Source organism: Hermetia illucens, chromosome 3, assembly GCF_905115235.1.
Source record: "Hermetia illucens chromosome 3, iHerIll2.2.curated.20191125, whole genome shotgun sequence".
NCBI classification, from domain to species: Eukaryota; Metazoa; Arthropoda; class Insecta; order Diptera; family Stratiomyidae; genus Hermetia; species Hermetia illucens.
In genome coordinates, this window is record NC_051851.1 from 146910587 (window position 1) to 146933386 (window position 22800).

Sequence of the window (22800 nt, forward strand, 5' to 3'; positions counted from 1 at the left end):
CGCGGTGGGAGACCAGTCGAGGTGCGGACTGATGCGCATGCGCAGCGTGTGCACGCCCTAATCCGTGAAGATCGGCGTTAACAGTTCGAATTTTGGAATCGTGAAACCATACAAATTTTAACAGGTGATTTCGGGACGAAAAAGTTGTTCGCGAAGATGGTTCCAAAGAACCTTTCTGAGGAGCAATAGCAGCATCGAATGACCGTCGCAGAAGACTGTTTGGAATAAGTGGAAAACGATGCCACGCTGCTTGATCGAGTTATTACAGGCGATGAGAGCTGGTTTTTCCAATACGACCCGGAAACCAAACGCCGAAGCTCATAATGGTTGTCTCCGCACGCCCTCCGCCCGAAAAAAGCTCGCATGAGCAAGTCGAAGGTGAAATGATGATGATGATTGTTACCTTTTTTGATAGCCGTGGAATCGTCCACAAAGAATTTGTTCCACCGCGGCAAACCGTAAATCAAGTCTACTATCGCCAAGTACTCGAAAGATTGCGAAAACGAGTCAATAGGGTGCTCCCAGACATCGCTCGTAACTGGATCCTCCATCACGACAACGCACCGTGCCACACCGCCCTCAGCGTGTTCCAGTATTTAGCCTCTAAAGGGATCGTCGTGTTGCAACAGCCGCCTTATTCGGCCGATATGTCACCCTGTGATTTTTTTGTTCCCTAGAGCAGAATTGGTGGTCAAAGGAACCCATTTTGAGTCAATTACGGACATCCAAGCGGCCTTGACGAGGGTACTCGCGGATATCCCAGTCCAAGCGTTCCAGAAATGTTATGAAAGGTGGAAAACGCGCTGGAATCGCTGTATAGCTGCCCAAGGAGACTACTTTGAAGGGGATGGCAGAGTTGTGGAATAATTTTTAAATATACGGTTTTTATGGAATCAGTCTCATTACTTAATTGTCTAACCTCGTACTCTCTAATCATTGGATTCCGCTTTACATTGCTCCTACATTTCGTTGATCCGTCACTTCGAAATCTCACGTCATCACAGTTGCAGAATGAATAGTTAATTTCCTTAAACCGTCTTGGTATTTTTAGTTTCGTCTCGGCTATTTTACCTTCCGTTCCTGCGTCGTCTTAAGTTCCAGCAGAATAACGAATGATACGTGAGGAATGCCATATGCTATTATTAAAATGATTTTACTATCCTGTTGTGGGGGTGCCTTATATGTACCAAAGCGAGGGATTATTTTTTTGTTTGTTTAAGGATTCTCTTATTCCGATCCACGGAGTCCTCTTTTAGAGCTTAGCACCCAATTTATCAAAAACTAAGGGGTGAAAATGGTTTACGTTTACGGAGGGATTATTTTTTTTCAAAGCCTATGGACGACTGGAAAAAATATATTTTAGAGCATCTATGAAAGATTTGAGAATAAGGAGCAGTGGAACATTTCCTTGCAGTTGGTTTCGTCATTGACTAGGAGAAACCCGTAGCGGCATTCTTCTTTCTGTTCATATTGCTTACAACCATTGAAATGGAAGTTTTCGAATATTGTGATCGAAATTCGATTTACAAGGAAACCAGAAGACTATTATGACAACAGGAATGAAGAATAAGGGATCCTAGAGCCTTGAAAATGATGAATCACCGAATAATCATCTCATTTGGAATGAAGGTGAGCGCTCTCTAACAAGGAGAGACCGGCTGATGTTCTAGTTCATAAAGGATGTAGGTTCTCCATTAGAATCGCTGGAACCAACCCCTGTCCAAATCTCTATATTTTCGAATACACTGTGACCCTCTTGGAAAACGCAACACGACGCATTGTTTGCTTGGACAACAGCCATAACTCTCATGAGGTTAACTTCAATAGCCTGGCCTTAGGCAGAACATAGAGGGGCTTCCATGGAATCCATAATAGCCCGTATTTACCTCCTATAGGATATGGTCCCGGTCTGTTGGTGGAGAAGAGTTTAGTTACAAATAGGGGTCGCGTGTCTCACCAATTAAGGAGCGTGGGAATGGTGTTCCGATTGATACACAAGCAATTGGTCGAAGCGAGGCAGGCCTCAGGTGCATTTAGGTCTACAGGCCAGTTTGCCCCAGTACTCCTCAATGGAGTGCATGTCGTGCATGCATCTCAAAGTTTTCAGTTGCCAATTTTGGCCAGCATGCCGTTTAGGGAAGCATTGCCTGAAGACAGCACAATGAAGAACTCTTCCATCTTTGACATTGTGTCAGGAATGCTTCTCTCAGAGTTATCCATGTGATGTTCTGTTAACTTTAATAAAGGAGTATTTTTTTAGGGCTCGGTCCAGTGTATGGTTGTGGTTTCTATTCGAGCCTATAACTTTGATCTTTATTACTTATGCCCTTTCATTTTTTATAAATTTTATATGGCAGGTCATTACCTCTTAAGTATCTTCCAGTTAGACTGCAATACTAATTCCACTACCTAAAGTCTGGTTCCTGGATCAATTTATGACTTTGCGGCAAACAACTTGATAGCACTATCTGTCCAATGTACATAATGTTCCGTTGATATAAAAACTGACAATTTCACATGACTTTAGACTGAAAATCAAGTTCTTATCAAAAAGTTGGAGTGATTGGCAAAAAGGAACAGAAAGAAATCATTTTCATTTTCGTAAGGTTGCGCTTTTTCTTATCGGCCTTTGTGGTATTATAAAATTACTTTCATAAACGAGTGAGTGTTTCCCAAGGTCGTTTTGACATTGATTGCGGCAGGTTTTTGTTGTGCAGTTTTATAAGGGGAAGAATGAAGTGGATGTTGCTACCAGTATATGTGTATGGTTGCAAGGAAGTCTTCCATAAGAAAGGCGTCTGCTTATGCTACGATGCACTCCAAATATGATACCTTGTTGAAATCGATCCCAAAAGCCAACCACTAAATGAGGTCATTTCCTGTTGTGCTAAATCTTAAAGCTTCTCAACATTTCAAATGCAAATCACATGCAGGAATTCGGTGCGAAATTAAGTCAGTAACACCCCCTCGCTCTTCGTTTCGATTACACATGAAATTCTTGACCAGAAAAACCTTGGACAACTTTAGCACGAGTGTGTAAACGAACAAGACGCAAAAAAAGATCTTTATTGCCAATTGTGAAATTGAGCCGTGAATCATTTGCACAGATAATTAGTGTGGATAGTAATAAGGTGACGATGCCGTCGACTTCTTTATTGACAAGATTCATTTGCGCCACGAAGATACCACTGAACAAATTTTATCGGCGACCTACTCTTCCTGTTACTGTCTGCAATGAAGGCCTGCTAGGCTGATTATATCTTTTGAGGTGTTATTTCGTCATCCAAATTATATGCACACGATTCTTACATGGATGCACGCGATCTTTAATGTTTGGATGTGTAATGAGTGTAGAGTTGAAGGAGAGTCAGATGAAAGATCTGCTATTGATGGCTTTGATTTTCAGAAGGAAAAGCAAGATTAGTTATTAAATGTATACCTATGAGAGGATATATTTCTCCTGCTGTAGTCCTAAATTGAAATTGAGTCACCATAGTGTGAAGGATGTGTGTAAGCAACTCAAATTTCAAATACAACAGCGTGCATCCCGGGTTCGCTTGGGTAAACATATGTTGTATAGCCATAAGTTCTGTCAGTCAAACAAGTCTTTATTTCTCACGAAGTAATAAACCAAATCAATTGAGGAGTATACCATAAGAAAAGGGAAACATAGAGCTTTCAAACGAAAAAAAAAATTATTCAAAATGGCCGCCACTAGTAGCTATACAGGCCTGCAGTCTGTGAGACAATGCATCGATCGCTTCACGCACGATATGAAGCGGCATTTCTCGAGCTGCACGCACGATGCTGGCCTTCAACTCTCCAAATCGATGTAAGTTCTATCGCAGGCAGTCTCCTCTAACTTAGCCCAAAGACTGTAGTCCAGAGGATTCAAATCTGGGCTGCCTGAGGCCCATTCATCCGCAGTTATGAAGTCAGGAACATGCGACAGTAACCACTGTTGAGTTATCTCGACTTTGTGAGCGGGGGCCGAGTCCTTCTGGAAGGACCACTGCTTTCCAGCGAATAGAAATTCACTCAATGGCTCGACTACATTCTCCAACATCTTTTCGTACATGCTCGAATTGGTTTTGACACCGCAGAAATGAATGTCAGTTACTCCGTGATATGAGACGCCTCACCATACCATGACAGATGTCGGATGACGGATGTTGACAACGTTCACATTTTCTTTGGCTTCATAACAATTGTGAGCTTTATTCGATCATTTTGTCGGTTGAATTTTTCCTCGATGGTAAACATTTTTTCCTCGGAAAATAGAATTTTGCGATATTTTTTACCGGGAAATCGTTGCAGAAGAGCAGCACACCGAGTTCACCATATTTTCTTCAGTTTTGGCGTTAATATATGGCTAACGCACCGCCGATACACCACGAGACCGAGATCTTCTCGTAAAATACGACTCATACTTCGAGTTGAAACGCCCATTTCCGCCTACATTCGTTTCTGTTTGCGGAGAGGATTGCGACGAACACACTCACGCACAGCATGCATGACATTCGGACGACGTACTGAGCGCGGGCGCCCTCCCGCGGCCTGTCGTCTACATCAGCTGTTTCGTGGTATCGAGCTAATGCCTTAAAAACGAATCGTTCGTTTACTGGCAGCTTTTTTTTGACAAACTATGAATATTTTTCGGCGTAATCCTACACAGATGCAACGCAATAATTGCGATTCTTTTTTCGTAGTTACCGAACTTCATCGTGTTGTCGTTCACACGCTACTCTACTGGCCTTCGGAACCTGAAAGTCTGACGGAAGTGGGGTATGGTTAGGTACTCTCCGTGCGCAGTGTTACCAGTTGCGGCGGCCTAACATTTCTCGTTATATGCATCGACTGACAGAACTTATGGCTATACTATGTATACATACTACTCGAGAGGGTTCGTCTACATTATCATCATGAAAACTTTATTGGTATCTCTAGCTCCGCTGGGAAATATGTATATATCCACGGCTTCCATAAATCTAATCTCCTAGTCGGACCTTATCTTTGTGTCTATGTAGGTTTCCCAAACATCTCATATTAACTTGTATTGCGGCCTTCAAATAAGGATATCTTCAGTCATGCTACTCAGTGTGCTGCACTCCTGCTCTGGACTGCGATCTCTACCAGAGAGGAAATGCGTGTTTATGGACAGTTTTAGTGTGTCACCAGACGACCCTGTTCAAGTTCCGTCTGATTTCTTTCGAAAGGACATATACTGTGTTGCTTGGACAGAACAGAGAAACAATCGCGACCTCATCTTGACAGTCCTAATGGCGTTCTCATCGATTTCAAGACAGTACTACTAGAGCTGCCAGAATTTGTGTTTGAAGTAGATATTGATCTCCCTAGTAGTTTCCTGAGACCAGATAGGTTTTAGTTCGCCACACATAATTGATTTCCCAATGTTTCGTTTCCAACCGCTCTTCTTTGATGTTTGTAAGTTCACCGACCCCTTTTAAGCGAAATCTCATTGGTGGCAGCGGGATTTGTGTCGTGATTTGACGTCGGATAACAGTCGACTCAGCTTTGAATGAGGGTAATAATCTCGGCCGAGCGCAATGCTGACCTCATTGCCTCCTACAGGGTACTATAATCCTGTAGTGTACCGTTACGGTCTTGAATGAAGTGCTCTAACACACTTCAAGGCCCTGATCCATTTGGATTGTTGCGCCATCGATTATTATTATTTCTTCATCGCATCGTGACGGGTGATGAAAAATGGATTCATTACATCAATTCAAAAAGAAAGAAAAAGTCATAAAGACTCCCCGATCATGCTTCTACGTCATCTGCTCGGCCGAATATACAGGCTGTGAAGGTTATACTGCGTATCTGTTGCGACCAGGTCAGTGTTATTTACTATGAGCTATTGAAACCGATCGAAACCATCACTGGGGACCGATATCGACTTCAGTTGTTGCGACTGAGTCGAGCATTGCACAAAAAACTCACAATATGAGCAGAATCACGAAAAGGTGATTCTACTGAATGACAATGCTCGGCTTGATGTTGCCAAACCCGTTGAAACCTACATAGAGACATTGAAATGGGAAGTCCTACCTCGCCCGCTATATTCCCCAGATATACGTTCATTACCTGTTCAATGGTCTGGCTGATCAGCAGTTCGGCTCATATGAAGACATCGAAAAATGGTTTGATTCGTGGATAGCCTCATGAGACGAACACTCCTATCATAACGGTATTCGAGCTCTTTCAATTAATACTTTGAATGAATGAATTTTTATAACAAAATAGCGAGAACTTAATTGCGCACTTAATATTAAGACTTAAAAAATAATATGGCGTAAATATTTCGACTTTTTGGGATGCCTTAGTGACAGTGAATTTATATTGTTTGTGCATTTGTATATCAATTATCATCTTTGTTTGATTGTATGTGGATAAAAACTCTATCATTTCACTGTAGGAGGAAAATTTGCTAGATGAATGAACAACTTGCCTCCGTTACATCTTCCTCTCCTTTCCGTTTCTCGTTTCCTCTTCCCTTTTTCCTCTAATCTTCCCTTTCTCATCTTCTGATTTCCGTTCCCTCTCTGTTTTTCAGTCCTTTTCTCTTTCCTCTCTCCTATCCCCTGCTGCCTTCTACTTTTCTCTTCTCTTTCTTTCTGCTTTATACTTTTCCCTCTGTTTTTTCTTTTCCCACTCTTTTTATCTCTTCTGTCCTCTTTCTTTTTTTCCTATTTCCTCCTCTCTCCTGCTTTTTCTTGCACTAGGTTTTCCCACCTTCCCCCATTCGCCTCACTTCTCTTTCTTCTTCTGGCTTCTTTTCGTTTTGTCCTCTTTCCTTTCCGTCTTCCTACTTTTCCGTCTTCCTCCCTTTTCCACTCCCCTTCCCTTTTCTTCACCTTTTCCGTGTCGTCTCTCTTTCCTTTCCTTTTTTCTTCCCTTTTCCGCCTCCTCTTCTTTTCCATCCCACCTCCCCATCTATGTGTTCTCTCCTTCCATCCACTCTCTCTTTTAATCCCTGTTTCCCCTTTCATCTATCTCTCCCCTTCCATTCCATTCTCCCCTTCCATCCCGATCTCCCTTTCCATTCCCTTCTCCCCTTCCACCCCCCTTTCCCCTTCCATGCTCCTCTCCCTTTCCATGCTCCTCTCTTCCATCTCCCTCTCCCCTTCCATCTCCCCCTCCCCTTTCATTCTCCTTTCCCCTTTCATTCTCCTCTCCCCTTCCATTCTCCTCTCCCCTTCCATCCCCCTCTCTTCTTCCATCCCCCTCTCCCCTTCCATATCCCACTCCCCTCTCATGCCCCTCTCCCCTTCCACCCCCTCTCTCTACCATCCCCCTCTCTTTTTCCGTCCTCTCATCTTTCCGTCTCCCCTCCTTTTGCGTTCCCTCTACTTTGTCGTCCCTCTTTTCTTTTCCCTCTTATCAGGGGATTTCTTTCCCGTCTCCTTTTCCATTCCCTTTTTCGTCCCTCTTCTTTTTCCATTTCCTTTTCTTTTGCGGTAGTTCAGAATATATCTAGCTACACTTCGATATCAGCCTGAAGAGGAATTTTAAAACAATTTCTGTGACTAATGAATGAATTCTCTTTTCCCTCTTTCATCAAGGGAAAAATAATAACAAAATAAAAAGTCATTAGTGGCAGTTTGCGAGTCCTTTTTTTTGGAGTGCATGGTTTTTCCTTGCATTCATGTCTTTCGTAGACCCATTGACTTATCTCTTTTAGACAAATCACAAACTTCAGTGATCGGAGCCTTGATTTGAACCTGGATCATCCCCTTTTGAACCTTCCTTCATTCTTACAGTTTTGATTTGGGTCAAAGGAGAATTAAAGGGTTACCTATTATAACTTGAGGTATAATTACTTCTTCTATTAAAGTTTAAAATCAGCGATTTTTCGTAAGGAGAGAGGTTCATTATAGTAAACTTGAAAAGGCCCATCACTAATTTTGGCGTTAACTTTACAGCTCCATCTCAATCATTATAATTCGATACCAAAAGGCTGAATAAGAGATGTAGTAAATCAAAACTTTGTTCGAGACATTGCAATATGAATTGCTTGGACTAATACTGACAAATGAGTAAGGGTAAATATTGGGTTTAGTAGAGGTATCCCATCCAGACGGTCATTATTTCCTAATAGAACTGTAGTATACAAGCCAAAAGTAGGGCTGTCAAAAAAGAGTCTTGATTCACTTGGGTTCTGTCGATAAACCACGGCCGCTTATGATAAGGGTTCCAAATTACTGCTACTGCCCCAATGTCTTTCTGAAGGGTCTGGGGGTCTGACAGTTTTACCAGCTTGTGAGCGAACTTAATGATGTCATCAATGTCGGGTTTCGCTATACATTTTGGCGTCTCCTATTCTATTTGTAGGTATTTAGACGGCGCAATGGTAGTTGTTAGGCAAATTTCCATAGCAAGTGCGCTATATGGCTACGTATGATGGGTGGTGCTTTTTATAAGAAACAAGCTTGATTTCCGCAGTTAATTTACTGCGGAAATCATCTTGCAACAAACGTCAATAAATTCTAAACAATTCAATTTTCAGCTTTCGAATTTTGATTCGAAATGCTAGACAATATCAATCTGCCTCGTGGCTCTACAGCTCTTGTCTTACCCCGCAAGTGCCATTATCAAACAAAGTCTCTAGTCAACTTCCTGCCGATATGATATGTGAACTTTGAAAAAAGCTTCTGTGACGAAGTCTTTGTTTACTAATTTTACGCAAAATACTCTATGCTAGCGCGTGCATGCATTCCAGTGGTGGTGACTAAGATACCTATGTTGATAGTAACAAGGTCAGGTGCAAAGCATGTGTACAGAATTAAGAAGACGAAGCCTCACGAGTACGTTTAATAAGTTGTAAACAAATGACCTTAGATGGGAAGGAGGAGGAGGTGTCGTATTATTGCACAAGGATTTACTACGCGCATTGTTTATGTTTACAAATAATAATGAAAAATCTACGTTTTAAATATTTATGTGCAAAACAACAGTCTCCAGTTGTAAACATATTCGAATAATAGAGCACTTGGGAGGGGTCAATCTAACCAATGAGCCCATTTCTAACTGCGTTATGATCACTTGAGTTGATTTAGTAATGAGGCGCAATTACAACGGAATGCTAGGCGATCTAGTTGGGCTTTCTACTGGTCTTTGTGATGATCAACTCGTTGATTACGAAATCTGTGGACCTTACACAACGATTAGTATTAGATTCGCCGTACTATCTGCTGAGAAGGCTTTAATACTGCGTTCCAGACGTTTGAATAGATAAGGCTCTGACCGTGAAGATGCCAGTAGTTCCATATTCCAGTGTTGACTCTACATTGGGGCGGGTCTTTTGAAGTGACAGAATGTTTTCCTCAGCTAAGTCTCTTTCTAGCTTCATTTCAAGTTCAAATTCATTATGACTCCATTACTTACGAGTGCGAGCATATCACCTCCAACGATCCATAGTTCATCGCATTCGGTGCCATTGAATACGTTTTTTTTGTTCGCTGTGCAGCGTTACTTGAATCTTAATTGCACGGATCTCGTTGATATTGAGCTCTTCTTAGCGTGTGCCAATTATTTGCTTATTTTTAAGTACCTCAAAATACCAATGTAGCTGGAATACCAAACTATTCGAATGTGTTCATGTGGATGTGTGTAAAAATATTTAATTTATTCTCAAATATCATATGAAACGATATTCACTTACTCTTTGGTTATACATGTTGCCTTGGGTCATATTTCGTTGATCTTTTCAATGCTTTCTGACTGCAGATTTCTCTAGTTTGCAGTGTATGGAGGCAGCTGTACGATAACATTGGTAAATATGTATTTAATGTGACCGAGAATTGGCTTAGATTTTTGGAGGTATAACTTCGGTGGCGCTGACAATGACAATTCAGGTAGACGCTTTTGACGCGGTATTGGAAGCGACCTATTAAGCTTATTCAATTCCAATCATCAGAATTATACCTCGAATGTATAGGGTGATCTCTTTATGGTACTCGAAGTTTTTGTCAAAAGAAGTACATAAATAAAATGCGATAAATTTTTCATTTTTTTGTTTATTTTTGGTAAATTTCGATTTTTACAATTTATTTAATCACTTTTTGAAAATAATATCTGACAAGTGGTTGTGGCCAGCAGTCACACACAAATCGGCTCTTTCATTTTCTCCACTTTGCGTGGGTGTAGTTTATGCAATTTCCTGGTGTATGTTAAGTATCAGATTGGTTGTCATAAATCTGGTTCTCACAATATCCCTCGAGAAAGTCGGACGCAATCAAATCCAGCAATCGGAGCAGATAGTTATATTCGCTTTTTTTGGAACATTGGAACATTGCCTTCAATAACTCGAAGAAAAGTTTCCAAAAAAAGAAATTGCTCTAATAAAAAAAAAACACCAATTGACAGATAATTGACAGATTATACAGAAGAAAGTTCGTGATTTCTTCAATTTATCGACTTCAAAAGTCAGGCTCATGCGACGTGGCTTATCTACTAACTTCAACCCGCGTCTCGTACAGAAACAATTGTAAATTAACCTTTAAAATCTTCTAAAAAGTCGTAGGAGAAACGCCCAACTATTGGGCCCATGGACCATGTGATGTGTGAGTGATAAGCTTACAGCAGCAGCTGCAAACACAAAGCCAAACACAATACATGAGTTACGACGGATATAAGGGCTAGCAGGCTCGAGATCACTATAGATTGCAAGGACTTAGATGAGATCACAAAGGAGGAGGTTTTCGAGGTCTTGGAGGATTTCAAAACTCAGCGGTAAAAAACGCAAAAAATAAGCCTACGGAGACAGCTCTCAAACTGTTGGCAACATGGAGAGTCAAAGTGACTTGGGCTATGTGTTGGCTTAGGGTGGCACTGAAACGATGCTTTAGATGGCTTGGTTTCGATCACATTGCAAAGATATGTATCAGTTCGAATGACAGGTTTAAGCAGTGCAGGAAATAATGAAACAACCGGAAGGAGGACTTATCGCAGCAAAAGTGAAAAGAATTGACATATGCACCTGCTCCGATTTACCCAGCGCTATACTTGCCGAATATGAGGACAAGCTATGCGCTCTGGTTTTTGGACTTGAGAGGACGTGGGAGGAAGATCATAATGGGGAAGTTTAACAGAAGGGCTCTTTAGCGAGACAGCTGGACAATGAATGTTGGACCTGCTTTGCTCAAAGCAAACGCGGAGCTGGTTGTGGTACTCGTCTTCTTTAGCTAAAAGAGTTGTTTGGGAAATTAGTGAGGGATATACTAAAGTGTACTTAAAGGTGACGTGGTAAGGGTGCTGGCTGATCTGAATACCAAGGCGGGCGTTGACAACATTTTGCTTGGGGAGGAGATGGGGAAGCATGGTTTTGGGAACCATAACGAAATGATGGAATTAGTGAACCTCGGCGCAAAACCGAGGTGTTTGGAGTTCCTTATTAAGGCAGGCCTAGACCAGATACCCGTTGTTGCGCCGTTGATGATGATGATAACGAAAATGATGGGAAATTCATGGAATGCTGTAACCTCGACCGCCTTGTTATTGGTGTAACATCGTTCAAACCCAGAGCTTCAAGGTAAGTTGGGTTTCAATTCATCGGACCTGATACTATTGATCAGTATTGGCGGCCCAATACAATCATCTTCAACAATGCTCCTTGCTCGGGTGCTGCTCAGGTCGTCGGCCACGTTCTGAAAAAAGTGTCATAAAATCTTGCTGACCATTGTATTGACCGCAACAAAATGTGGTAGGCGTGACTCGCTCGAATTTCAATATCGAGTGAAATACCGGAAAATGCAGCAGAACGCAATGATTTCAAAAATGTACACCGCACACAAAAAAAAACTTGGTTGCGGTTGCAAACCTTTCGATGGTCCTGTGAAGGACATTACCGGTCGACTTCTCATCCACAACGACGAACAGCTGAGGAGGTGGAAAGAACGCTTTACCTCGGTTCTTAATCTTGTCACATCTGATAGAGTTGAAATGAAAAAAGTGAAATAGCTAGTCACCGTAAGATGTGAATACGGACTGTTCTTCCAAACAGAAAAGAAATCATCCCCGCCATCAATGCACTCAAGCGGAGTAATGTCGCCGGGCTCTCGTCGGTCTTTCCGCAGAATTATTTATCGATGCACTTACAGTTTCTGCAGATTTGCTACTTCCACTTGTATGAAAATGTTGGGAATCCGAGACTTTTCCTGGAAAGTGGAAGAAGGGGTGATCATTAAAATTTCAAAGAAGGACATCTGTTTTGAGTGTGGCAATTGTAGGGGTATATGCAGTCTCCTTGCTGACGTAAAGATTGTAGCTAAAGTTGCTAAAATAATCCATCAAAAGTCTGATTAACAGAGAGTAGGCTTGTTTTCGGTGAATGATCTTTGCCAAATGGCTCTGGATTTAGAAAGAGAGGCAAGTAGAGTTGGACTGAAGGTAAACACCAACAAAACCAAGCTCCTCAGTCTGACGAGTCATCGCACTCTCCCTATTTGTATTAATTTGCAGAACATCAAAAGCGTCGATCAATTTATGTATCTAGGAAGCGTGGTTTCTATCCACGGTGGTACCGAACTGGATGTCGATCGACGCATTAATATCGCCACGTCCACTTTCACTGCCTTGTCTAAAATCTGGAAATCCAAGCTCAAGTTGAGACTGTTCTGTGTCAGTGTTCTTACTGTGCTGTTATATGAAAATCTCCAAGTCTTCGTCAGTACCTGTCTGCGACGTACTATTTTAAACAGAATTTCGTCGCGGCACATGAAGTCACTAAAAGAACGGAACGGACGCGATGGTTTGACACAACGAGTGCGTTATGCCTAAAATTAACGAGGAGGAATTGCGGGATGTATGTGATAGGATCTGCGGAAATGAGTCTTTACGTTTGGGTGGTATCCCTAATGGGCGGTAAATACTACGACCTATTCATAAACCTTTTTCGAGGCGCGCCTAAAAGAAGGAATACTCTCGCTACTCGCTCATTAAAAAAACGTACGTTGGTGTTTGCTTGACAAACTCAATCAGCACCCTGGAGATCCAGCATCGTGCCGCCCGCCTGTTAGGTTCAATGGTGATGATGATGAAGACAAGAAATAATATCGGTGACGGAATGCCATCCTGCTGTATTCCGCTTTGGATGTCAAATTTTTACGAGATTCCCTCAATGCAGCGCATGGTATTTTGTGCTCTCATATGCCGCCATAACGGCTTCTAGTTTCTTTGAAATGCTCTCCCTGCTTGGAGTACTCCAGATATATTTCCCATTGATATTGAAAGAAACCCTTTAGAAAGTCGATGATGGGATGCCTTTCTTCTATTTTCTGGGAAAAATCTCAGATACTCTGAATTTTAAAATGAGTGGAAATAGTATCTTTGTAGAAATTACAGGGTATCAAATATTCCTGGGACAACCCCGTCATCGGCTATCTTGAGAGAGTGGTTTCCCCTGCATTTCGTAGCTGGCAATGAAATTAACGCTATCCGTTGCATGCCGATAAGGTTGATTTGGAACTTACGCATCGGAAATCTCCGTTGGTCAAGTAGCACATGAAGTTCTTGGAGGATTAACGTGAGTGCGCCTCGCGAAGGCATAATCCCACGGCCCTCTTGGGGCACGGATTGATTTGAAGACCAAAATCAGAGCCCCGCCAGGACTAACACATCGGTATTGGTTTATACTGAATGCAGAGGACCATCCCGGTTCCCATGGTACGAGATAACCTCCTTTGATGCTTCGTGGCAAGAGACACTTCAAATGAGTCCCTTGCTGACTCGTGTTTGATCGCTCTCCACAAGTGTGTGGGGATGGCACTCCACAACGGGTTGACTAGAATCAGCTCCGTGCGAACAAGCGCTCTGCGTACAATAGAACACATAAGACTTCACAAGACAATACTAACATAAAACACATCTAACAACTTTTTGTTAAGCGGTTCTAACCCTCCACTTGATCTGCAGTAACTAAATCAGTTTGCAGCAAAGGTACGTTCCTTAGCTCACGTAGCAGAGAACAATTGTGATGCGTTTTAACCTGGACTGGAATCTTGTAGTCTAGATCTTGTCAGAAATTGGTTCCCACATCAAAAGAGTGTCGCTTTGCGATAATCATCAGTAATAGTCTGATACTGGGCTTGCATATATGTTATTCAGCTGAACCTGTACGCTACAGACTTGCCTCCCCATTGACTACGTGATTCAAGGTTGGCAGCTGTAGCGCGACCTTCAAGGCAAGCTGCGTTCTTCATAGAACCCAAAATGTAGAAGTAGCGAATCTCTGAAGCGAGGATAGTTCGTCACTGTTTGCCTTCGCTTCACTTATGTTCGTTAATTTTTTCTTTTTGGTGAACGTCAGGAGACTATATTTTTGGAGTTTATCGTATGATTCTTCTGTTCACACTGCCCTTCTATGCTCCTCAAAATTTCTTATACCAACTATAAGATCGGTTGCAGGATTTTCTCCCGAAATGGGTAGATTAATATCATCAGAATATTCTTGGGCATGAGACCTCGTTCTGTTCACTAAGACTAGAAGCTTGTTCACTGCAAAGTCCCACATTAGAGATCATAGGACTCCCTTTGGTGTGTATCTCCTGCGTATAGCGACGTTTAGAGTCTCATCACATAGATGTGCTTGAGTCAGCGTGTGTTTTCTATACCGTGCTTCCTGACGGCTAATACCATTGATTTCAAAAAGACATTATGAAGGCGCCTGCTGTGTATATCTAACATGACTAGAATACTCGCCTAGTTGCTGCCTGTCGCGGTCTCAATTTTGGGTGTCAGCTGATGGTCTAATAAGGCTTTCCTGGTTGTTAAACGCGCTGGTTGCGATGCAGGGGAGGGGATATTTACCACTGCCTCATGTGTTTCAACCAATTTTCAAATATTTTGACAAGGGAGCGAGTGAGACTTTTAGTCGGGCCCTGACTTTTCTAGAGAGGCCACTTTAAGTATGTAACCTTTTCAACCCTGGTTCAATGTATATTAAATCAGATGCTACTCCAGAAATGGAACCCCTTTTGGGATAGAAGAGGGTAGACAAAGTAATTTATATGGTTTAAATGAGATTCTCGGTCACGTTATTCAATCTCAAAATCAAGCTCGTGAGTTTTCAATTGTCTTTGTTAACCCTATTGTGGAGAAGTGTTCCATCCAACTGGATCTCACCGCTCATTACTACAAGGAATTCTAGGGCTTTCTTTCATCTGGGTCTTTAGCTAGACTCGTCTGGATTCACATTTTTTTCTGGAAGCGTTTCTAATTTCTTTACAGAAACTCCTCAACGAGTCCCTCTGGGCTTTGTGGATTTCTTGGCATTGGAAAAAAAGTAGCTGCAAAACGGCATTTCCTCATACACACCTGAAACATATTTTTTGGTCACTCAAATTACAGTGACTCAACTCTCCTCCTTTTTCAGATAGGTTTGTTATCATCCTTGGCGGAGCTAAATTCTATTTCTAGCAAGTCTGCTGGGAGCGACGTTTTTTAATGTCCTCAACTTAGAGCTAAAGTAGTCCCCGGAGCTTTTGGGAAACTCTTTAATAAATTAACAGCATTCTTTGCATTTGTATCGAATAGAACAAGAGAAGATACTCGTGCATTTAACACCCTCAAATCAACGCGAATATATCTCCTTTTTGGACGAGAACATTCAAGGCTAACAAGTAAAGTATGTTTCCACAAATATTCCTAATTTTTATTGTCGCTTGAATGACACAAATTTGATAACAAGCGACATTCTCGCTACTAATACCGTACCTGGGAATACGAGGGCGGGTGTGATCGTTATTCAAGTTCACCTTGTTCTCATATGAGACAAATCTTTAATGGCTTTCGCTGCTGTTTTTTGCAAACCACAAAGCAATATTCCATGATTATTTGTTCTTAGCTTGAGAGAACAACCACAACAGGGTTCGCGACGACGACCCAGTTCATATTATTTTATAAACTTGACGCTGATAAAAAGCCTATTAAAGACGAACTGATAAATTGAGTTTAATAATAATAATGACAACAAACTTATTGTGGGATCGTTTTATTAAGTCGATGACCCGCGGGGCCAATGAGCGAGAATATGTCGTTGGAATCGTTTGTTATCAGGATTAGAAACGTGATGAAGTCCAATGGTTTGTTTGATAGATCCGGTCATGAACGGTGGAACGTGTTTCAATTACGTTTCTCGTTTTGAAATTCTACAACCAAATGCAAATCAGATCTTATAATGAGATTCCATGATCCATTTGAATATGTTGAATTTCAGCTTCTGTAGAACTGAGTATCAATTGTCTCGATTAAATCACTAATTTCCATCTCGAATGGATGGAAAAATATTTAAATTACTAAAATATGAAACAAATTTACTAAAATTTCCTTTAATTTTATCTTTTAGGTCTCTTGCTGTTGTGGGAACCACAGGATATCGTCTATTCACCCTTTCATCCGTCGAAAAAGTCGAAGAGATCTTCTGCAGTCACAATGAGAACACTCGCATTGCAGAGCGTCTTTTCAGCAGTAGCCTTGTGGCAGTGGTTACGGTGGCCGAGCCGAATAAGCTGAAAATATGTCATTTCAAAAAAGGATCGGAAATATGCAACTACAGTTACCCATCCGACATATTGTCGGTACGCCTGAATCGGGCTCGATTAATTGTAAGCCTGCGGGACAGCATCTACATTCACAATATCCGAGACATGAAACTTTTGCATTCCATTCGACACGTTTCACCCAACGAGGTGGGATTATGTTCGTTGTCCTTGAATTCTCACCTGGCCTATCCGATCTCGTCGACAAACGGTGAACTGCAGATTTTCGATGCCAATAAACTCTTGATGGGAGTGAATATCCAAGCACACGATTCATCGTTGTCGGCTATAAATTTCTCACCGGATGGCGCTCTAATTGCGACCGCATCCGAACGTGGAACTGTGATACGAGTCTTTTGTACAAAAAATGCCCGAAAGGTGCATGAGTTTCGACGAGGCGTGAAACGAAATGTTAACATTGCTTCGTTGATGTTCAACTCATGCGCTGAATTTCTTTGTGCCAGTTCAAATACAGAAACCGTGCATATATTTAAGATTGATGGGAAATTGGTTGAGAATGCGGAACGTCAGAGTATGGCGGATTCAAGCGCTCCGCCCTCATCTAGCGAGGAGGAATCCAAGGAGAGCCTTGAAGATGCGTCTGTGAAAGCAGAGGAATCGTCATCCAGTTGGACGGGATTCTTCAGTAAGGCGGTCCAGTCGTATCTCCCTAGTCAAGTGAGTGATGTGTTCAGCCAGGATCGGGCTTTTGCTACGGTTCAACTGAATCAACCTGGATTGAAGTACGTTTGTGCTTTGGCGAAGTTGGAGAAGCAAACGAGGCTTTTGATGGCATGCGAAGATGGATTCCTGTATATTTATGAATTTAATGAGGCGAGGAAGGGAGGCGATTGTAAACTGATACGTGTGCACGATTTAAGGAATCCGCTGGAAGGTGTTACGGGTAAGTTTGTAGTATTTGAAGGGATTCTAGGCACTTTATTTAGATAAGTTAGTTACTTAGGTGGTTCGGTGCACTATTTCGATCGACTATTTCCAATCGACCTAGGTAGGATCTATCATTACAGAGTGCGTCTGTTTCATACAGGCACAAATTTGATATTTGAACGTTATTTATTTAAGTATTGTTTTAACTTTCCCCTTTGCGGTGGGTGGGTTTTGAGAGCCATTTCCTTCGATCCGGAAAGACAATAATCAGACACACTGGTGTAGAATTGATAAGTTAACTTAAAATTAAGGGTGCAAACCTGACATCGTGTGTTTTTCTTACATAGCTCGTTCAAAATGCCAATTTGAAGTCAAATTTAACGGCCATGCGTTGCCTATATTTTCGTTAGTTCGCTTCTAGATATGTTATCTTGTCTTCTTGATAATCATATAAATAGCAGTAATTTCTCAAAGAGCTAGCAACGAAACGGAAAAATGCCACATACCGAGTAATGTTCCACTCTCAACTTGTTACGAACTTCGTCGAGCGTGGGAGCGGCTTCACGGACGGAATAAGGAAGCCTGGGAGAACCAACAAGTCTGCGAACTAGAAAAGTGCAGGGAACAATTCATCGGCTTAAAAACCGTAAATCGCCAGGAGCCGATGGAATTACGGCCGAATTGATTGAATACGGAGGCGACCGACCAATTACACCAAGTGGTTCATAAACTTGTCCTCAAGGTGTTGGACAGCGAATCAATGCCTGACGATTGGCAAAGAGGCATTATCTGTCCCATACATAACAAAGGGGGATATCACGCAGTGCAACAATTATAGAGGTATCACGTTAATAAGTACGATATTCTCTGCTATCTCGCATTGGAGGACATACCAAAGAGGCTTCACTCCAGGCAAATCAGCAACAGATCAGATTTTCTCTGTGCGATGGAAAAACTGTTGGAATATGGAAATCATTTGCACCATCTTTTTATCGACTTTAAAGCCGCCTATGTTAGCATAGCCAGGGTAAAACTGTACACAGCTATGAGAGAATTCGGTATCCCAACGAAATTGATTGACCAAAGTGCGAGGCCAGATAAAAGCAGCAGGATCAGTCTCGAGACCATTCAACATCAACAACGGTCTATCCCTATCATGCGTCCTTTTTAACCTGGCCCTGGAGAAAGTGATTCGCGATGCTGATATAAATGCGAGAGGCACCATCCTCTTCAAGTTCACCAAACTACTAGCCTACGCTGACGATATTGGCATTATGGGAAGAACAACCCGAAACGTACAAACTGCCTTCATCCAGATCGAGCAGGCGACGCGAGATCTTGGGCTGCACATCACTGAAGGCAAGACAAAGTATATGGTGGCAACGTCAGCACCAAGAACCAACCAACCAACAAAATCAAACCGCACTGGTCAAACGGTAAGAATAAGGATAGGAGACTACAACTTTGAGACCCTTGAAAATTTCTCCTATCTAGGGTCGAAAATCGCAACCGGTAACAGCTATGACGATGAAATTCGCGCATGGTTGTTGGCTGCCAACAGAGTCTATTTCAAGCTTACAAAAATTGTTTCGCTCGATACGTCTCATCATAGGGTCAAAGCTCTTACTGTAGAAGACAATGATCTTGCCACTCCTTATCTATTCATTGGAAAATTGGGTTCTTAGCAAAAAAAACTACAAACCCTTGACCGCCTTCGAGAGAAGAATCCTCCGAAGAATTTTGGGATGGGCGATTCCGTAGCCTACATAACGACGAAATCTATGACCGTCTTGTCACTTAATCCGCATGGATGAGGATGATCTAGTCCGGAAAGTCTGTAAGGGCAATATCTATGGTAGAAAAAGAAGAGGAGGCAGACCCTGCTTGAGATGGAGCGATGGCGTAGGTCGATAAGCCAGACAGCTTTTATGGATATCGAATTGGTGGACTTCGGCGCAAAACCGGGGGTTGCTTATTAAGGCATCGGATATCGGTGGTTGCGCCGTTGATGATGATAATGAATTTATCAACAATATGCCATTCTTTGAATTAGAAATAACGTCGCCCAATATATTCCTACAATTTTTATAGAATGTGATATTTCAATTAAGAAAATCATTTCCCAGTATCAGATCTGGTTTATTCATTGAAATCGGCTTTCTTTCATGAAAACCTCCCTTATCCTGAAATTTTCCGTACATTCCGTCCTCTGTGGTTTCATATTCTGGCCGAATATGAAAGAAAAAGAACAGTGTTTCGCGTTGGTGGAGACGGAAATGTGTTGTAATGTGTCCATGATCACATCGGAAATGAGGACATCCGTGATCGATATGGGGTTGCATCGATTGTGGAAAAATATTCCCAGGGTATTGGAGTGTGCCAACAGTATCAGCTTTTTCACAATACTGTTTATATTTACTCTGGGGCTCAGATGCGATTAAAGAAAAATTTAACAAAGCGCCAAGAACTCGATCTGCTTTCTTGGATTGGCTAATTTTCTTAAATTCATTCTCAGAGTATTATCTCCTTTTAAGGTGTTCTGTAAGACCAAATTTCATTGAAGTCGGTTTGTATATCTGTCACACAAAATTTATTTATTGGATGTTTAACTTAATTCGTGTGTTTTTTTTTTATTTTGGACGTTTATTTAAGAAGGACATGTACAGAAGTATTATCCATCTGAATCTATGACTTTTTCTCATCTTTCTGGCAATATGTGGATTCCATCCCAAAAGAACTGCGCCGGCTTGGCTGACAAGAATGATTCACGTCAATTTTTAAGGCTTTGTTTGCGAAACAAATCGGTTCAATGTCTGTCTGTTTGTCTTTTTTTTCATCGTTAGAAGGTGGAAAGGTTCAAAATCTACTGCTGACTCCTGCCATGCAGTTATGTGAGACTCCTACTCACTAAAACCACCTCCTTTTTCTTCCACTCTCCCTACGGGACTGCTATAAGCATTGCATCGCGGGGCTGGATCAGTTCTTAACTGCGGCTCAATATTGTTCTCTCCCTTTCTCGCTTTCTGCGCAGTTCTTTATGCCTTAGCTGTTGATGAATCATTTTCAACTCAATTACCACTTGATTCCAAGCCTTCGTTGATTCCAACACAAACTTCACTATATTTTCAGGTGTTAAACGCCTGTCTGCGATTGCCTCCAGCCTAGTTCGTTGTACTGTAAAACTTGGGCAAATACAGCATGCTCCGCATTCTAAGCCACATTACCACATCTTGGGCACCATGGTGACTCGTCGTGTCCAAATCGATGTAGATAAGCCCGATAACCTCCATGTCCACTTAAAAACTGTGTTAGCTCGTAGCTTAGTTCCCCGTGGCTTAGTTCCCCATTCTGCGATGGATTCCCGCCGTGCTAGTTGCCGTCGAAGTAAAATAGACTTCCCGATTGCATACATTTTGTTGTAGAGACATCGACCTTCATCCGCCAAGATGTCTATGGGGATTGTCCCTGCCAGTATATATGCTGTTTCTCCTGATGTTGTTCGATAAGCACTGCATACCCGGGGTGCACTTAGTCAATATGCCATTCCCAGTTTTCCGCTGTTTGATTTGTTTTCCAGAACGGTTGCCCAAACTGGAGCTGTGTAGAGTAGCACGGAACTAAATACCCTTGAAATAAGACGACGACGACTTTGTCTTGGTCCACCAATGTTCGGTAGTATCCTCGAGATCGTTACATCTTATTATTATTCTGTTAAGGGAAAGTCGCACCGCCTCCTTGAACTATTGTGCCCCTTTTACAGGTTGTAGTGTACCTATTGATCATAGTATCTCAAGCAGGCCTATAGCCGTTAGGAACTTTAGTATGTTCCCTAGTTCCAGATCTTTGGTAGTAAGTGTTCTCCCAGATGCCTCGACCTACTTTGCACAAGTGCCGGATACTGTCCCAGGCCGTGTATAGAGATTTCGTCATCTTCCTCACAAAACCTGCAGGCAGTGTCCGTAGATATCCCTAGCTTCCCTTGGTGATAGTTCAGCCAACAATGACTAGTGACAATTCCCACTATGATTTCGAGGTTCTTCTTGGTGAGGTTTAAGCAATCCTTTGTGCGTATGGGTTCGTATCCCCCAATAAGCACCCTGGACTGCTCCATCCCTAGTAGGTCCGCCTAGTATAGCTCCCTCAACCGTTCCTCTTCATTTCTTAGATTCATAGCCATGAAATCGTTTCCGATTCCACAGAAGGGTTCTGGCCCGTGTGAAGGCGTCCCGGCTCCCTTCTTGGCTAGTTCGTCCACTGCCTCGTTGCCTTCCAATCCAGCATGGCCTGGAACCCAATGTATTCAGACATTTGTTGGACGAGCCGAGTGTATTCAGTCTCTTAAGGCATTCCCATACCAGTTTAGAGTTCACTTGGTTGGACCTAAGTGCCTTGATCGCTGCTTGGCTATCGGTGAGAATAGCTATGTTCTGCCCCTTATAGTTCCTTTGCAGGTTAAAGGAGGCACATTTGTCTATGGCGTATATTTCCGCCTGGAATATGCTAATGTACCTGTCCATTGGCTCAAAGTACATTTTCCTTGGACCAATGACACTGGTACTCGCTCCCTTTGCTGCGAGCGATCCGTCAGTGTATCAAGTAATCAGTTGATGGTTTGAGCCATATGTCGCACCACGCTCTCCCAGTTTGCCTTGTTACTCCAACGTGTTTCAAACTTCTTATCGAAGGGAAATCTCGTTGCCATGCTGACACGGTAAGCGAACGAACCACATGGCGGTGGTTCGAAAAATTCCGGTCAGGTGAAGTAAACCATCAAAGTGAGCTACGCAAACATCCAGGACCATCAATTGATAACGACGAGCTGCGTTTGCTAGTCAAATCTGACACACGTCAGTCTGTGAGAGACATTGCAGAGAAACTGACCATACACTATTCGACAGTTTCCCGGCATTTGCAACAACTTGGAAAGGTGAAAAAGCTCGACAAATGGGTTCCGCAAGTCCTTACGGAGCAAAACATGGCGCTGTCAATGGAAATTTGCAGTTCTTTACTCTCCCGCAACAGAAGCGATCCCTTTTTGCACAGAATAGTGACATGTGATGAAAAGTGCATATTATAGGACAATCGTCGCCTATCCGCACAATGGCTAGATGCTGATGAGCCACGGAAGCATATGGCGAAACCGAGCCTCCATTCGAAGAAGGTAATGGTGACTGTTTGGTGGTCAACAGCTGGAGTTATCCACTATTCTTTCTTGGCACCTGGAGAAACGATAAATGCACAGAAATACTGTGGAAAATTGGAGGAAATGCACCAAAAATTGCGTATTTAATGGCCGAGATTGGTCAAAAGAGATGATGTGATACTCCTTCACGACAATGCACGACCTCATGAATCC

The 22800-nt window shown here is 42.3% G+C and overlaps 1 protein-coding gene across 3 annotated transcripts in view; it reads left to right on the top strand.

Moving 5' to 3' along the window:
* The window catches only part of LOC119650827 (WD repeat domain phosphoinositide-interacting protein 2), a 59621-nt gene that overhangs the window by 29048 nt on the left and 7773 nt on the right, over window positions 1-22800 (top strand). For all 3 annotated transcript variants that reach the window (XM_038053965.1, XM_038053963.1, XM_038053964.1), the window contains exon 2: window positions 16364-17460. In XM_038053965.1, the coding sequence (XP_037909893.1) occupies window positions 16364-17460 (1097 nt within the window). The remainder of the gene's footprint in view (window positions 1-16363; window positions 17461-22800) is intronic.